The sequence below is a fragment of the Nicotiana sylvestris genome, chromosome 3 (genome assembly GCF_000393655.2).
Source record: "Nicotiana sylvestris chromosome 3, ASM39365v2, whole genome shotgun sequence".
NCBI classification, from domain to species: domain Eukaryota; kingdom Viridiplantae; phylum Streptophyta; class Magnoliopsida; order Solanales; family Solanaceae; genus Nicotiana; species Nicotiana sylvestris.
In genome coordinates, this window is record NC_091059.1 from 78,830,274 (window position 1) to 78,844,837 (window position 14,564).

Genomic DNA, 14,564 nt, shown 5'->3' on the forward strand with positions numbered 1-14,564 from the left:
TGAAACTCCACATATTTCCCAGAAACTTTGTCGACACTATTTCAACCATCGTACTTTGATTCCATGTATACCATTTTTCATATATCATACCATTCTCTAGGAACATCGAGCCTAATCTCACTCTTGCGGCTAAACCTGCAATGCATATATCCAATCATACTTCTCCTTATCGTAAAATTGTTATACCATAGAGTGTTTCTCCATAGTTCAAGCTTTTGGTTAACTTCTACTCCTATTTATTTATATGGCATTGCTTGACTGGAAACAAAGTTTAGGAAAGAAAGAAATAAAGACTTTTGGCACATATCAAAAGTATCTTCAATTTGTGGGTTTAAACATGCCATGACATTTCTATGGCCGTAAGAGCATGTCATTAAGGATAAATGATATATCTTTAGTTAAAGAGTTCCCAAATATGGATTCTTTTTTAACGGACTGAAAAGGAGAGTATCTGTATAAAACATAACAGAGGAATTAAGTTTATTCGGATATAAAATTGAAAAACAAGAAGTAGAAAGGAAAAAAAGGAGTAGAAGATGATATATGTCTCTTTAGATACTTGGTCGAAGAAATTAGCATTTCGGCACATGAAATCTAAAAACAATCTACTAGATAAGCCAAGTGTAACGACCCGACCAGTTGTTTTGAGTTTTTACACCTTGCTCGTCAGTTCTCGTGCATGACTTGCCCCGTCTAATGGATTATGACTTATGTAAATCGTTGGTTTTGGTTTTCAGGGTAATCGGAACGAATTTGGAAGAACAATTCTCAGTTTGAAGCTTGAAATTTGAAAAGTTTGACCAAGATTTGACTTGTTGGTATATGATCTCGGATCGGAATTTTAATGATTTGGTTAGCTCCGTTAGGTGATGTGGGACTTAGGAGCGTGATCAGAATGCATTTTGGAAGCCCGTGGAAGGTTTAGGCTTGAATTGGCGAAATTGAGATTTTGGCGTTTTCCGGTTGATAGGTGAGATTTTGATATAGGGGTCGGAATGGAATTCCGGAAGTTGTAGTAGCTCCGTTGTGTCATTTGTGACGTGTGTGCAAAATTTCAGGTCATTCGGACGTGATTTGGTTGGGTTTTTGATCAAAAACGGAATTCGGAAGATTTTGGAATCCTAGACTTGAATTTGATGTGTTTTTGGTGTTTCAATGTTGTTTTGAGCGTTCCGAAGGTTGGAACGAGTTTGAATAAGGTTATGGGATATGTTTGTACTTTTGGTTGAGGTCTCGGGGGCCTCGGGGTGATTTCGGATGGTTGTCGGAGAGTTTGGGAAATTTGAGAAGCTGCAGATTTTTTTGTTCTAGTATTTCCGCACCTGCGGATTGGGGACCGTAGATGCGAGGAAATGACCGCAGAAGTAGTCAAGGAAGAGAAGTGCAGGAGCCGCAGATGCGATTGGATGACCGCACCTGCGATGGCGCAGGTGCGGCTACGTGGTCGCAGATGCGATTTTTGGATTTTAACTGAAAGGTGCAGAAGCGGCTAATTGACCGCAAATGCGGTGGATTGATCGCAGGTGCGAAAATGCCTGGGTCAAAATGTATATATATTTCACCCTTCGCGATTTTGTGAGAGTTTTCACCATATTTCATTCGGGAGAAAGCTTGGGAAAGCTATTTGAAGAGGGAATTCAAGAGGATTTCGTGGAGGTAAGATTTTTGGACCCTAAACTTGTTTCTATGATGAATTTTAACATTTTGAACTTGAAATCTATGGAAAATCAGTAGCAAAAATTGGGGAAATTAGGGCTTGAAATTGGAGAGTTAAATTGGGTTTTGAGGGGCCATTTTAGGTTCGATTTTGATGTTCTTGGTATGTATAGACTTGTGAGAGGATGAGGATTCCATTGATGTTAATTTTGTTGGATTTCGAGACGTGGGCCGGGTTGGAGCAATTTCGTGATTTTTGATGCAAAATTGGATATTTTCGAGTGGGCTTTGTTCCCTTTGCATATTTTAATAGTTATGTACTGATTGTGACTAGATTTGGAGCATCCGGAGGTCGATTAGTGAAGGCAAAGGCATCGCGGGCTAGAGTTTGGACCGGATCGAGGTAAGTAATGATTGTAAATACTGTCCTAAGAGTTTGAAACCCCGGATTACACATCGTAGTGTTACTTTGAGGTGACGCACACGCTAGATGACGAGCGTGGAGTTGTGCACCGTTGGGGATTGTGACTTGATCCGTCCCGTACGACTGTTAAATCGCGTATTTTATTTGAAATCTTATGATATTCCATGTTCTAGAGATTTATATTATATTTTGGGCTGTCTGCCATGTTTGGGGCCTTGTGCCGACCTACTGAGACCCTTAGGGGCACTTTCACTAATTTTCCTCATTCTATTTGTTTTGAAAGCATATCCCCAATCATGTTTTACCTGTTTATCGTTTAAATCTGGTTTTATCACTTTATTTCTTAAAAATGTGAAAACTGTTTGGATTGAGTTCCCTGTTTTACTGATGGTCCAAGTGATCGTGAGGTCGATGACTGAGAAAGACCGAGAGTCTGATTGTGAGGTTAATGACTGAGAGAGGCCGATGGCCTGATTGTGAGGATTATATATTTATGGATCGGACTGCACACCGCAACAATATATATATATATATATATGGATCGGGCTGCACGCTGTAGCGATATGTTGGATCGGGCTGCACGCCGCAGCGATATAGTGCTTGGGCTGTAGGAGCCCCTCCGGAGTCTGCACACCCTCAGTGAGCGCAGTCGACTATATATATGGATCGGGCTGCACGCTACAGCGACATATGGATCGGGCTGCACACCGCAACGGTTATTATATGGTACCTATTGAGTGTGAGTGCTGAGTGTGAGCGCTGATTGGTAAGAGTTATGAGTGACTGAGAGGCTTACCCGAGGGGCTATATATATATATACAGGTACATGAGTGATGCTTTGCCTGAGGGGCCTGGTTATGAACTTACTGTTTTTCACTCCTCCTTAAAGTGAGTTTTTATCGAATATGTGGATTGAATTACTACGTTCACTCATCTTTAGATCGAGCATCTATTGAAAATGTTGAACAAACGTTTTAAATAATCTTTCATTCAAACTGAAGTTTTTAAGTTATGAAATGGGTACAAATTTCTGTTTTTGCCCGAGGGGTTGTATACGAACTAGGTTTTGCCCGAGGGGCCTATTATGGTTTTCATCTCTTTTATTATAAATGGTATCGAACCCCTAATGGAACTGGTGGAAAGCATTTTCAAATGATTTTTACCAAAAGCTAGATTTTAAAATGAGACGATTGACTCGTCTTCGGATTTGCAAGCTTGTTGTGCTTATTGAGTTATCATAAATGTGGATTCATTGTTTCCTACTGCTCAGTCTTTATTTACTCTTATTACTTACTGGGTTGGAGTACTCACATTACTCCCTGCACCTCGTGTGCAGATTCAGACATTTCAGAACCCGGTAGCGGGTGTTGATTGCTCAGACGCGGAGTCATCAAAGTTAGCAAGGTGGCTGTACGACGTTCGCAGCACTGCTTCCTTCCTCTCATTTTTATTACTGTATTTAGTACAATTTTAGACCCTTGTTATATTCAGACCTTGGTAGATGCTCATGACTCGTGACACCCCGATGCCGGCCTTGTGTAATTATTCCGCACTTTTCTTTTTGATGTTCATTATGAGATTATCGGTTTATAAATAGTATAAAAACAACTTTTATTGAAAAATGGTTGATTTGAGAATTGTGTCGGCTGGCCTTGTCTTCACGAGAGGCGTCATCACGACCGGGTCCGGTTTGGGGTCGTGACACCAAGCAGTGCCAGTTGCATATGTAATTTTTAGAGAAGTCAATTCCAAGGGAAGACTAAGTAAGCTATGGTATAATGTCCAATCAATATCCCCTAACAGACAATAGAGGGTCAGGTCTGGAATCAATAACTTTTTCTCATAATATATTCTGTATGCATATTCTAGTGGATCCAATTTTTGAAACAAAAATGTTATGCTAGACTTTTTACTTAATCCTAGAAAAAGGGAAGTCGTGAGCCCTGGGAAACCTTTAAAGTGTTCTGAATCAACATTTGCCGCCTCTTCCACGCCTCTGGATGAAATATGTCAGTTCATTATTAGTGATCCCTCTGGAACTCCCAGTTTCATAGTGAACAACTGGGATGGAACCTCGGTAGCTTTTATAGGGTGGAAGAAACAAGCCTTCTTATTAGGGTATTGATTGTTTCGTTATCTTTGACATTTTTTTCATTAAATAGGGCCTAAATTCAACTTTCGTTTAGAGAGGAGACGAGAAAAAAAATCTCATTTGAGATGGACTATATGCAGTGTAAGAGTTATAAGATGATTGAATTGGAATGGTTTATAGTCACAGGGAGGTGATTGGAAACAGATAAATGCCTTACTTACATGTGTAGATAAATGTCTTACTACATTTCATGTAACTGCCATACTCACTCCGAAGATGGTCATACATGCATTTCCCAGAATTATGTCAGTCTGTATGTATATAGTGAAAAAAATTAGTCTATGCAGCATACTTATATGTGCTTAGTATAATTTTATTTTCTGTGAGGATATTTTTTTATTTGTCTGCAGAGGAAAGAAGCAATTGAAGGCTTGTTACTCACAGAGCCTGAACAGTTTGAAGAGGGTGAGTTGGAATATATGTACAGCGCTGAAGCTCTCAAAAAGACGAGGAGGCTGAGGATACTTGTGAAAGAATATTACAACAGAGGGTTTGATGAGCCTGTTGCCTATCTTCCTAACAGTCTGCTTTGGCTTGAATGGCGTAATTATTCTTCAAACTCATTGCCATCAAATTTTGAACCAGCAAAGCTCGTATATCTTACTATGAAGGGTAGTTCTATCATCAAACTCTGGAATGGAGCAAAGGTACGGTTGCCACCATCAAGTTGCTTCCTTTGATTTCAAATTTCAGTCCTCACTCATGTCTACATGATATACAATATGTGCTTTGGTAAGATAGAAACTAATGCAGAACTTTTGAAGTAGCTGATGTTCAAAGTATTGTTCTTGATCTGGACTGCAATTTTAATTCTCTAGCATAAAAATGCACAAAAAACTGACTGCATAAATCCTGAAAGAAGTTTCAAACTTTGACGTCTCTTACCGGTAGACTTACAGCTAAAGTTAGAACAATCACTTAATTAATATTTGACTGCAAAACTTCATGAAATCACGTATGGATGCAGACGGAACATATGCTCAGAGAAATTCAAAGTTATTATCTTTAATTGATGAATAGTTACTGCATGTTTTATCTAATAATGTTAATTTTGCTTCTATTGAAGTTATAACAAGTCTATTTTAATTTAGAAGATTGAAATAAATAATTTGGCATCTAGAGAGGAAATCGAATAACCTTTTGTTGGGCTAATTGATTATTAAGGTAAAAAATAGTTAGTTTGGCTTTTCAGGCTAGTCAATTGTGGGTCACCAGAAGATCTTAAGTCGGAAGAAAATGTTTTTGATGCTCAAAAATTTGGAGGTAATGCAAGGTTTCTGATCATAAAGTTAGAAAATGATTATATCTTATAATTGAAAAGTGTTCATCCGTACTCAAGCTTTTGGTTTTAAGTTCTTGTTACGGGTACATACAGAATTCCAACTTGTACAGAGGATCGGATGCTCTTTGGAAAGGCTTCTTCTCTTATATGTTTCAGTGATAAATATCTTGTGTATGGTTTCTTTTACTTTCAGTAAAATATTTACTTTATAAAGAATATAAGGAAAAAAACAGAGAGACATATGCTCCTTTAGTCATGCAGCAAACTTATAGCTGGATGGTTTGGAGTGTTCCTTTTCTTTGAATTCTAGTTCTAAAGCTTCACGTCTTTAGAAAATCGAAGAATTGTTCTATCAGATGAGTTGCTTGAAATAAGTGACAGACAAAAGGAACCATTCATATACTTGTCGTATTAGAACAAATAAAGGGAGAATTTCTGAATGAATGGAGTATATGTGTCAATCTCCCCCTTTTATTTTTTTTCATTTCGGATCTCTCGTCTTTGATAATTTATCTCTTTTTCCACTTAGTCAGATACTTAACAGATAGACAGTTGCAATTTTGATGGACATAAATGCATACATTGTGAAAACATGTGCTTAACAATTTTCTTTCTTCTATGGTACAGAGGTTAGCATTTTTGACGACTCTTGATCTCAGTTATTGCGACAAATTGATACAAACCCCAGATTTTAGGATGATCACAAATTTGGAAAGGTTGATCCTGAGCTCTTGTGATGCATTGGTGGAAGTCCATCCATCTGTTGGGTTTCTCAAGAAGCTTATTTTGTTAACTATGGATTATTGCAGATCACTTGAGAGACTTCCAGCAATTATTCAATCAGAATGTCTTGAAGTTCTTGATCTCAATTATTGCTTTAACTTGAAAATGTTCCCGGAGGTGGAAAGGAACATGAACCACTTGAAGAAACTCGACCTCACTTCAACTGGGATAAGAGAACTGCCGGCATCAATTGAGCATCTCAGTTCCGTAGAAAACCTACAATTGCATTCCTGCAACCAACTTGTAAGTCTCCCAAGTAGTATTTGGAGATTCAGAAATCTGAAGATTAGTGAATGTGAGAAACTGGGGAGTTTACCAGAAATTCACTGGAATAGCAATTGTACCCGTGAACTCATCATAAAATTAGTTTCTATTAAGGAGCTTCCCACCTCTATAGGAAACCTCACCTCACTAAATTTCCTTGAAATCTGTAATTGCAAAACTATTTCGAGTCTCTCAAGCAGCATATGGAGACTGAAAAGTCTTACAAGTCTAAAGCTGTTAGACTGCAGAAAACTTAAAAACTTGCCTGGAATTCCCAATGCCATAAATCATTTGTCAGGACATGGACTTCAGCTCCTTCTGACATTGGAGCAGCCCACAATTTATGAACATCTTGGCTTGCTTAGGATTATTGATATGAATTGGTGTAGTTGTATTAGCAGTCTCCCCCACAACATTTGGATGTTGAAAAGTTTAAGGATTCTGCGCATCTCTTACTGCTCGGGTCTGGAGTATTTACCAGAAAATTTGGGTCACTTGGAACATTTGGAGGAATTACTTGCAGATGGTACTGATATTTTAAGACTGCCATCTTCGGTTGCACGATTAAATAAACTTGAGGTCTTATCATTCAGGAAAAAGTTTGTGATTGGACCAAAAGTCCAATATTCATTATCAATGCTCAATTTACCTGATGATGTTTTTGGAAGTCTTGGAAGCTTAGGCTCTGTGGTGAAGTTAAATCTTAGTGGAAATGGTTTTTGTAAATTGCCTGAAACGATGAATCAACTTTTTTGCCTTGAATACCTTGACATAACATTTTGCCAGAGGCTTGAAGCATTGCCAGAGCTTCCCCCAAGCATCAAGGAGCTATATGTAGATGAACACTTGGCCTTGAGAAGCATGGAAGATTTAGTAATTAAATGCAAGGAGTTGAATTTAATAGCAGTCACAAATATTGAGTACCAAAATTTCTATCGATGGTTAGACTCAATATGGTCAGATGTGTCAGAACTGCTGGAGAACAGTCAGAAGCAACAAATGGATGATATGTTGCAGCTTATTCCCTTTTCATATCTTTCGACGGCTAAGCGTGAGGTCTCTCTCTAAATCTTATGCTTTATGAAACCAAAAAGAGAAAAAGGCAGCAGAAACATTAGATATGTGCTAAAAACTATGGCACATGGAATGATATATCTGTCTCTTCTGGTTTGCAGGAAGTTCTTAAGATTGTTATACATGGAACACGAATTCCAGAATGGTTCAGATGGCAAGATAGAAGTGCCACAACGATGTCAGTCAATCTTCCTGAACATTGGTACACCCAAAATTTTTTGGGATTCGCTATATGCTGTGGCTGCTGCTTTTATCATTCTGCACGTAGCTACGATGTTGAATTTGAGGGGAGCATGCATCATTACAATTATGATTCCAGTTATTGGAAAGAGTATGAGGAACCGAGTTATGACTTTTATGAGAGAGATACCATTGAGATTACAGCAAAACTAACTCCCCGACATAAAGGAATGCGGACTGAAGAGCTCAAGAAAGTCTGTTCATTTTCCATGAATGTGGTACGTCGTGCTACTGCTGTCCCTAATATGTGCTTTGCATTTTTGCCATTAAACAGTCTCTGTCACACATCAAATATACAGGCAAAGAACCCAAATGACTATGGGATATTTGAAGCCTGTTTGGGTCCAGGGGACATCCTCCATCGTGGAAAACAATGGGGGTTTAATTTGGTGTATAAAGATGAAGCTGGTGGCAGTATTACGTACGAAATGCTCACAAACAGATAGAAGCTTGATCTTGTCCTCAAATTCTGTAGCTCTTTTCAGGTGACAAAAGATAGAAAAAGAATACATAAGAATGGCAGGGGATTTACTCCGCAAGAATGCAGGTCCTTTTTCAGTTTAATTTTTTATTTTATTATTTCATTTTATAGAATTTGTGTATCTCAAAGAACTACTTCCATTTAGTAGAATCTTTTACTATCAATCTAGCTATTGTGCAAGTGAGCTATCTGAAAGTGCTAATAATTACCCTTTGCATATTTCACATAATTAAGAGAGATGTTAAGTCATGGGTTCAAGCCGTGGAATCAGCCACTGCTGCTTACATCAGGGTAGACTACCTACACTACACCCCCTTGTGGTGTGGCCCTTCCCCAGACCCTACATAAACGAGGGATGCTTCGTACACCTACATTTTTTTTGTTAAGAGAGATGTTCTTCAGTTGTTGACTGCCATTATTATAATGTTTATGTGATTTTCACAATTTTTCCTTGAAAAATTACTGAATTTTCTCTTAAATTCTTCCAACTTTTATATGATTGTCTCGTGTAAATTCTGCAAGTGACCTTCAGCTGAATTGGTTTTCAATGAAATTGAATGTTCACTTTATTGATTTTGTTTTTTGTTTTTTTGGGTTGATGCTCTTTCGAGTTTTCTTAGAAGAAGCTCACTGCAACCGACCCTACACTTTTTTCGTAGAACTTGTTTGTCAAGGCTCATTTTAGAGCCAGCCAAGGATCTGCTGGAAATGTCGGATCAAGCCATTCATGGTAAGAACTCCGTTATTCCTCCTACTGTTCCGCTCAGGGGCGGATCTATTAAGGAGGGAGGGGGTGGCACGCCATCGCCGAAGTTTTGTAACTATATGTATACATACAAACAACGCTGCCAAATAGAATTAAGTGGCACCCAACTCATCAAAATGGTGTTGGATGTCGCTGGGAAAGGTTCTGGTTTGTCTTCCAAGCGATGGGAGTTAGATCCTAGCCTTAAGCACATTAATATTTTTTCCATCTCATGCATTTAATTGGAGACCACACTATTTTTTCTTTATTATCTATTGACTATTTACATTTAATTAATTCTTCTATGCTTTTATCTTTTACTAGTCTCTCGTTACGGGCGTTGCATGTATATGCCAAGTCATATTATATGATTTTTGTAATAATAGCAATATTATAAAAACAAACATTTGAATAAATAAATATACATAAGTAATAAAATATAGTTTTTGTGAATAATCAATGATTCATCGTTACGATGAATTATTTGTCCAGGTCAAAAAGATTAGATATTGTCCGAATCTACAAAGATGAAAAATCATTTTTTTGTAAATAGCATTACAAACACCAAAAATATTTAACTTATCAAAATGTTGGAAGTAATCGGTCATATTTTGAAAGGTGTATGGACCAATATAATAGAGTTAGAATATTTCTTTTAAGCGATGGCTAAAATATGAAATTAACTTCATAGAAAATAGGTGAATACTATTATATCTACATAGTTCGTCTATTTTAATTTCTTAGGCTTAGTTTGACTTGGCATACAGTTTAATAAATAAATAAATAAATACTTTAGAAACTTGTGATCTTATATGCGCCCTAACATTTGTGTGGCTATAAAACTTTTAAAATTTGTGATCTTAAATAAGTCATATTGTTTGTCTGATTATACAAGATTTTCATTAAAGGAATATAGGAATGTGCTAATCGTATTAAAAGGGACTAATAAGAAAATAGTGTCAATATTTTTAAACGAAGGGAGCAGTAGTCAGGGGCGGATCTAGAGCAAATGGTACGGTTCCCGTGTACCGAGTAAATTTTGCATAGACATGTATTTGTACTAAAAAATTCATTAAAAGTATAAGAATATTTAGTTTGGAACCTAGTTCATTGGTCTAGCTATCGTGTAGATTAACTTGAGATTGTTATAAAAACCCATAAGTTTAAAATTTCGGATCCGTCTCTGGCAGTAGTTATCCCTTAATGAACAACCCATCTATTAGGGAAATTCTATTTATAAAATCTTTTGATAGGTACTAAGTATAAAATATTAAAAAGAAAGGGGATATTAATAATAGTCAGACAAATATTATCTTGGTGCAATACAAAAATTATGGACTCAGAAAGCTTTTCCCCACTCACATATTAACTTGAAAGCTTTCTAAATCTACCACAAATAATGTGTCCTTAACCAATGGCTCCAATATCTAAAAATAAATAATAAAATTGGTTATTTCATAGTGATTTCATGCTCGTGATTGAGTTCTTGAGATTAATAAATTTGGAAATGATAACTATCAAAAGATATGATTGAATGATTAAATTAACTAAGTAAATGCATAAGAATCGGTAGTTTTCACCATATAAATGGAATAGAATGAAACAAAATATGGTTTTGAAATAGGCGAAATGGATTCCTGGCCACTTAAACTTGTAGGGCTTTTAAAAGTCGATATATAAACTTTTGTCTTTTCCATTTAAACACTCAAACTCCTGAAACCTATAACTAATAAACACAATTGACCGTTGACCCATCCCATGTGGCGTTAGTTGGTCCTAGTCAGCCCGCTGCGTGAATGTCACGACTTTTAGGAGCGTAAGAGACCGCCTTCCCAACGCCCAACGGTCAAAAATAGGTCCTATTTAAGTGGGGTCTTATTCTTTCAATTGGATACACATTATCCCTCTTTTATATGCATTTGAAGCTTCATTTCGCCTATTTCTTAAAATCTGAAGCTTTCTTTAATTTTTTTTCTTTTTCCAGATTGTGATAATGAATCAAAGTCCTGTATTTTGTCATTGTGGAGTTGAAGCTCATATTTGCATCACTTGGAAGCCAACAAATCCAGGAAGAAGGTTTTATGGGTGCTCAAACTATGGTCGAGCAAATTCTTGTAATTTTTTAGGTGGTTTGACCCACCTCTTCCAGATCACTATAAACAGGTGATTTCAGGGCTGTTATCAAGAATTAAAGAGAGAGATCGACTACAACGTCGGAAGAGGGTGAAGATCATTGCAACTTTAGTTGTTGTAGTAGCACTAATAATTGTAATTTTCTTCTTAGTGTAGTTAGCACTAACTTCATAACCCTATGTACAATGATAATGACAGTGATAATGATAGAATGAATGATATATTTTTTGTAAAATGAAAAGCAATTTTAACATAAAAAAGCACACATATATAAATAACCAAGTTCGATCAGCCTTCTTGGTTGACAAAATTAGCACTGAATTGCTGTCTAGTAGCAGAAATAGTTTAAACATTGTTCCAAAAGAAAAGTCATAGTTAAACAGACTTAAGTTAACCTACAAATTAAGTTCCGCAACTAACAAACTTAAGTTATCACAAAAACAAACATTCAATCAGCTTCAAGGTTGAGATTGGTTGATGTTTTACTGAGATTGGCTCAAGTTTGGACATGGAGACTGGCTTGGCTGAGATGAAGAATAGACTTGAGGTTGGCTAAGGCTTGCTTGAGTTTGTCTTCTCCTCAACTGTTGTTGAAGTTGCCTTTGTGATATAGCATTTCTTCCTTGCCACCTTAGTCCAGGTGCACTGTATCCAAGATCGATATTGGTCTGCCCAACATCCACTACTTTTGTAGGAGCAGAATGTACTCTATCTCTTGCTCCACACTGCATAGGAAGCCAAATTAGTACCCCAAACAACTAATATATAAATAAAAATTCAAATCCTTAATGATCTTACCCTTTCTATCATTGTTCCTATATCACTAAACAATATACCAAATCCAGTTGTTCTTGGTCTTCCTCGTAGTCCACTACCTCTTGCCTTCCTCTAACACTAACTATAATATCCTCAGAAGTTCTTGATCTCATACTTTCAGTATCCTGGTGTAAGATAAAGTACTATCTTGTAATTTAAAAATTTTGGTCCTAATACAGATTAACTAAATTAACTAAAATGAACACTTACAGATGCACTTGCAATAGCTGATGGTTGAGTATTTCTGGCCCTAGCAGTTCCAGAATCACTTGTAGGACCTGATTATTGAGTTGTTGTTTGAGCAGCCTGTGATGGTTGAGTAGCACCAGCATTACTGGTTCCTGTTGTTCCAGATCCTTGTCCTTTCTGAAATTTCCAAAATAAAAAATGAGATATAGAAACAACCAAAGTACAAGACACAATCAGACACAAATTGAATACATTACTAGGATAAGACACCCCTTCTTGTTATGGCCTACTGTCTTACAATTAGAGCATTTCATTGGTGTCCCTTTCCTTGATCTCTTACCAAACTTCTTCTTAGGTTCATCTTGAGCTCTTTTTCTGTTTTTCTTAGGTCTACCAGGCATCTTGGTAATCACAGGAGGCTCAACAGTTGGATTCTGTGTTGATGGCCACATCTCCATGTTGGTTACTGGTTGTATGTAACAACTAAAAGCCTTCAGGTATGTTTTTTTCTTGTACCAGTGGGTTACATAGTCAGCAGGCTCAAATCTCTTAAAAAACATTGCAGATATTGGATGGGAACATGGTATTCCTTTGAGCTGCCATGATCTACATGTGCATGTAATGTTGGAGAAGTCAACAATATGTTTGTAAACCCCATGTTGTATCTCATACCCAGTATCCCCATTCCATTTAAATTCATGCTTAACAGCATATTGAGATTGTTCCTCTATGTACCCCATTGCCATAGGAGATACATCAGAAATCCACCTTGTTGCAAATTCTCTCATGGTAGTCATCCTCTCCATCACCTTCACTCTAATCTCTTCTAACATGGTTATGAAAGACTTGTGCCTAGCAGACAAGATCCAACTGTTAAAGGTCTCACTCATGTTGTTCTCCACAGAATCATATTTACTCCAATCTTTGAAGAATGCTCTACACCGATATTGTTTTGGGTATCTCAGCAATTCCTCAATGATCTTACTATCACCTAATTCTGCCAGCTCATCTATCTTAGCCTTAAATATGCTTCAAATGAAGACCTTGCACATGCCCAAAACTTCTTCCTTCTTTCCTCTCCTTTCCACTTTTGTTTCCAATTGCTCCATATGTGTCTTGCACACATTCTGTGCTCAGCATTTGGTAATAACTCAGAAACAGATGCAACAAGTCCCTTAAGCAACAAAAAAATAATAATTAGAATATCAGAAACATATATAAAGTATCCAAGTAATTAAAGGAAGAACAGGGGTGTAGTATATACCTTCTGCATATCAGAAATGATGGTCAACCCCTCACCTTGGGATTCAGTGAGCTGCAGATAATGCATCAGGCACCTAAAAAACCATGACCATGTGTGCTTTGTCTCCTTTTCCACCACTGCCCAGGCAATAGGATACATTTGGTTGTTACCATCTTTACCAATGCATGATAGTAGCTCACCCTTACACACACCCTTCAGAAATGCTCCATCAAAGCCAATAACATTTCTACACCCTTCTAACCAACCAACTTTGCAAGCATGTAGACAAATATAGATACCCACAAACACCTCCTTACCAGGTATTGTCTCCTTGGAGGTCTTCACAACAACAGTGCTGCCACGATTTGTAGATCTCAACATGTCAGCATAATCATATATTCTAGCAAACTCCTTCTTGTAATCACCAAGATACTGACCCATGACCTGATGTTTAGCTCTAGCACATATGGATTTTCCCACATATACACCATACTTTATCCTAATCAATTCCTGCAACTTCCTAAGCTTAATGTCAGGTTGGTTGATAATGTTGTCCTTGAAATGTTTAGCTACCCATGCTGTATTAGCCATCTTGTTTGGTTGCTCAAAAACACTTATGAACAGGATAGTAGCTCTTGACAATGAAATTCCCTGTGTATCCTTCCAAACTTCCCAAAATATGCCATCTACATCTTGTTGAGTTCACACATTTTGCCCTAACCCTATGATGTTCATTAGGCCTCAACTTAATTTGAACTCTTCTTTGTACAGCATAATCTTGCGAAGCAGATCTGAACTGTTCACATTTTCAAACACCATTTCCAACTGGAAACAAATTTTCTTACAAGCAGGATGAAATTATACCCTACTGCTGTATCTTCTTGGTTGAGGATTATGCACCACATCTTCTTTATCTACTTCATCATCTGTATCCTCACTACCTGGATCTGAACTGTCCAGATATTGCTCATCCCCTCCCAACTTTCCAGCATATTTGGGTCCCCTATCTTTATACATGTCTTTAAAACCAGGGTCTATACCTACAGGTCCACTAGGTATCTCATCAGTATTAACTTCAGAAG

General features: G+C 37.3%; 2 protein-coding genes across 2 annotated transcripts; one reads left to right on the top strand and one right to left on the bottom strand.

The window, feature by feature from the left end:
• The first annotated feature begins 3,977 nt into the window (after positions 1-3,977).
• Positions 3,978-8,387, top strand: LOC104237441 (disease resistance protein Roq1-like). Its single transcript, XM_009791596.2, has 5 exons — positions 3,978-4,157; positions 4,353-4,424; positions 4,583-4,879; positions 6,142-7,617; positions 7,737-8,387. Exons 1-5 carry the CDS (start codon positions 3,978-3,980, stop codon positions 8,319-8,321), a joined length of 2,610 nt encoding a protein of 869 aa, XP_009789898.2. The 3' UTR covers positions 8,322-8,387.
• A 3,329-nt stretch (positions 8,388-11,716) lies between these two features.
• LOC104237443 (uncharacterized) lies at positions 11,717-14,073 on the bottom strand. Its single transcript, XM_070169324.1, has 7 exons — positions 13,504-14,073; positions 13,283-13,413; positions 12,530-13,175; positions 12,377-12,416; positions 12,261-12,328; positions 12,071-12,175; positions 11,717-11,959 (listed from the first exon to the last, which is right to left on the bottom strand). The coding sequence occupies exons 1-7, from the start codon at positions 14,071-14,073 to the stop codon at positions 11,717-11,719; spliced, it is 1,803 nt and encodes a 600-aa protein (XP_070025425.1).
• Between the last annotated feature and the right edge of the window lie 491 nt (positions 14,074-14,564).

Bases quoted from the DNA above. Each gene is read 5' to 3' on its own strand.
- LOC104237441 (XM_009791596.2), top strand. From the start codon at position 3,978: ATGCTAGACTTTTTACTTAATCCTAGAAAAAGGGAAGTCGTGAGCCCT. The intron at 4,158-4,352 runs GTAGCTTTTATA...AATGGTTTATAG, and splicing joins ACAACTGGGATGGAACCTCG to TCACAGGGAGGTGATTGGAA. The intron at 7,618-7,736 runs GTCTCTCTCTAA...TCTGGTTTGCAG, and splicing joins TTTCGACGGCTAAGCGTGAG to GAAGTTCTTAAGATTGTTAT.
- LOC104237443 (XM_070169324.1), bottom strand. From the start codon at position 14,073: ATGGCTAATACAGCATGGGTAGCTAAACATTTCAAGGACAACATTATC. The intron at 13,414-13,503 runs GTATATACTACA...TTGTTGCTTAAG, and splicing joins TCATTTCTGATATGCAGAAG to GGACTTGTTGCATCTGTTTC. The intron at 12,176-12,260 runs GTAAGTGTTCAT...ATCTTACACCAG, and splicing joins CAGCTATTGCAAGTGCATCT to GATACTGAAAGTATGAGATC.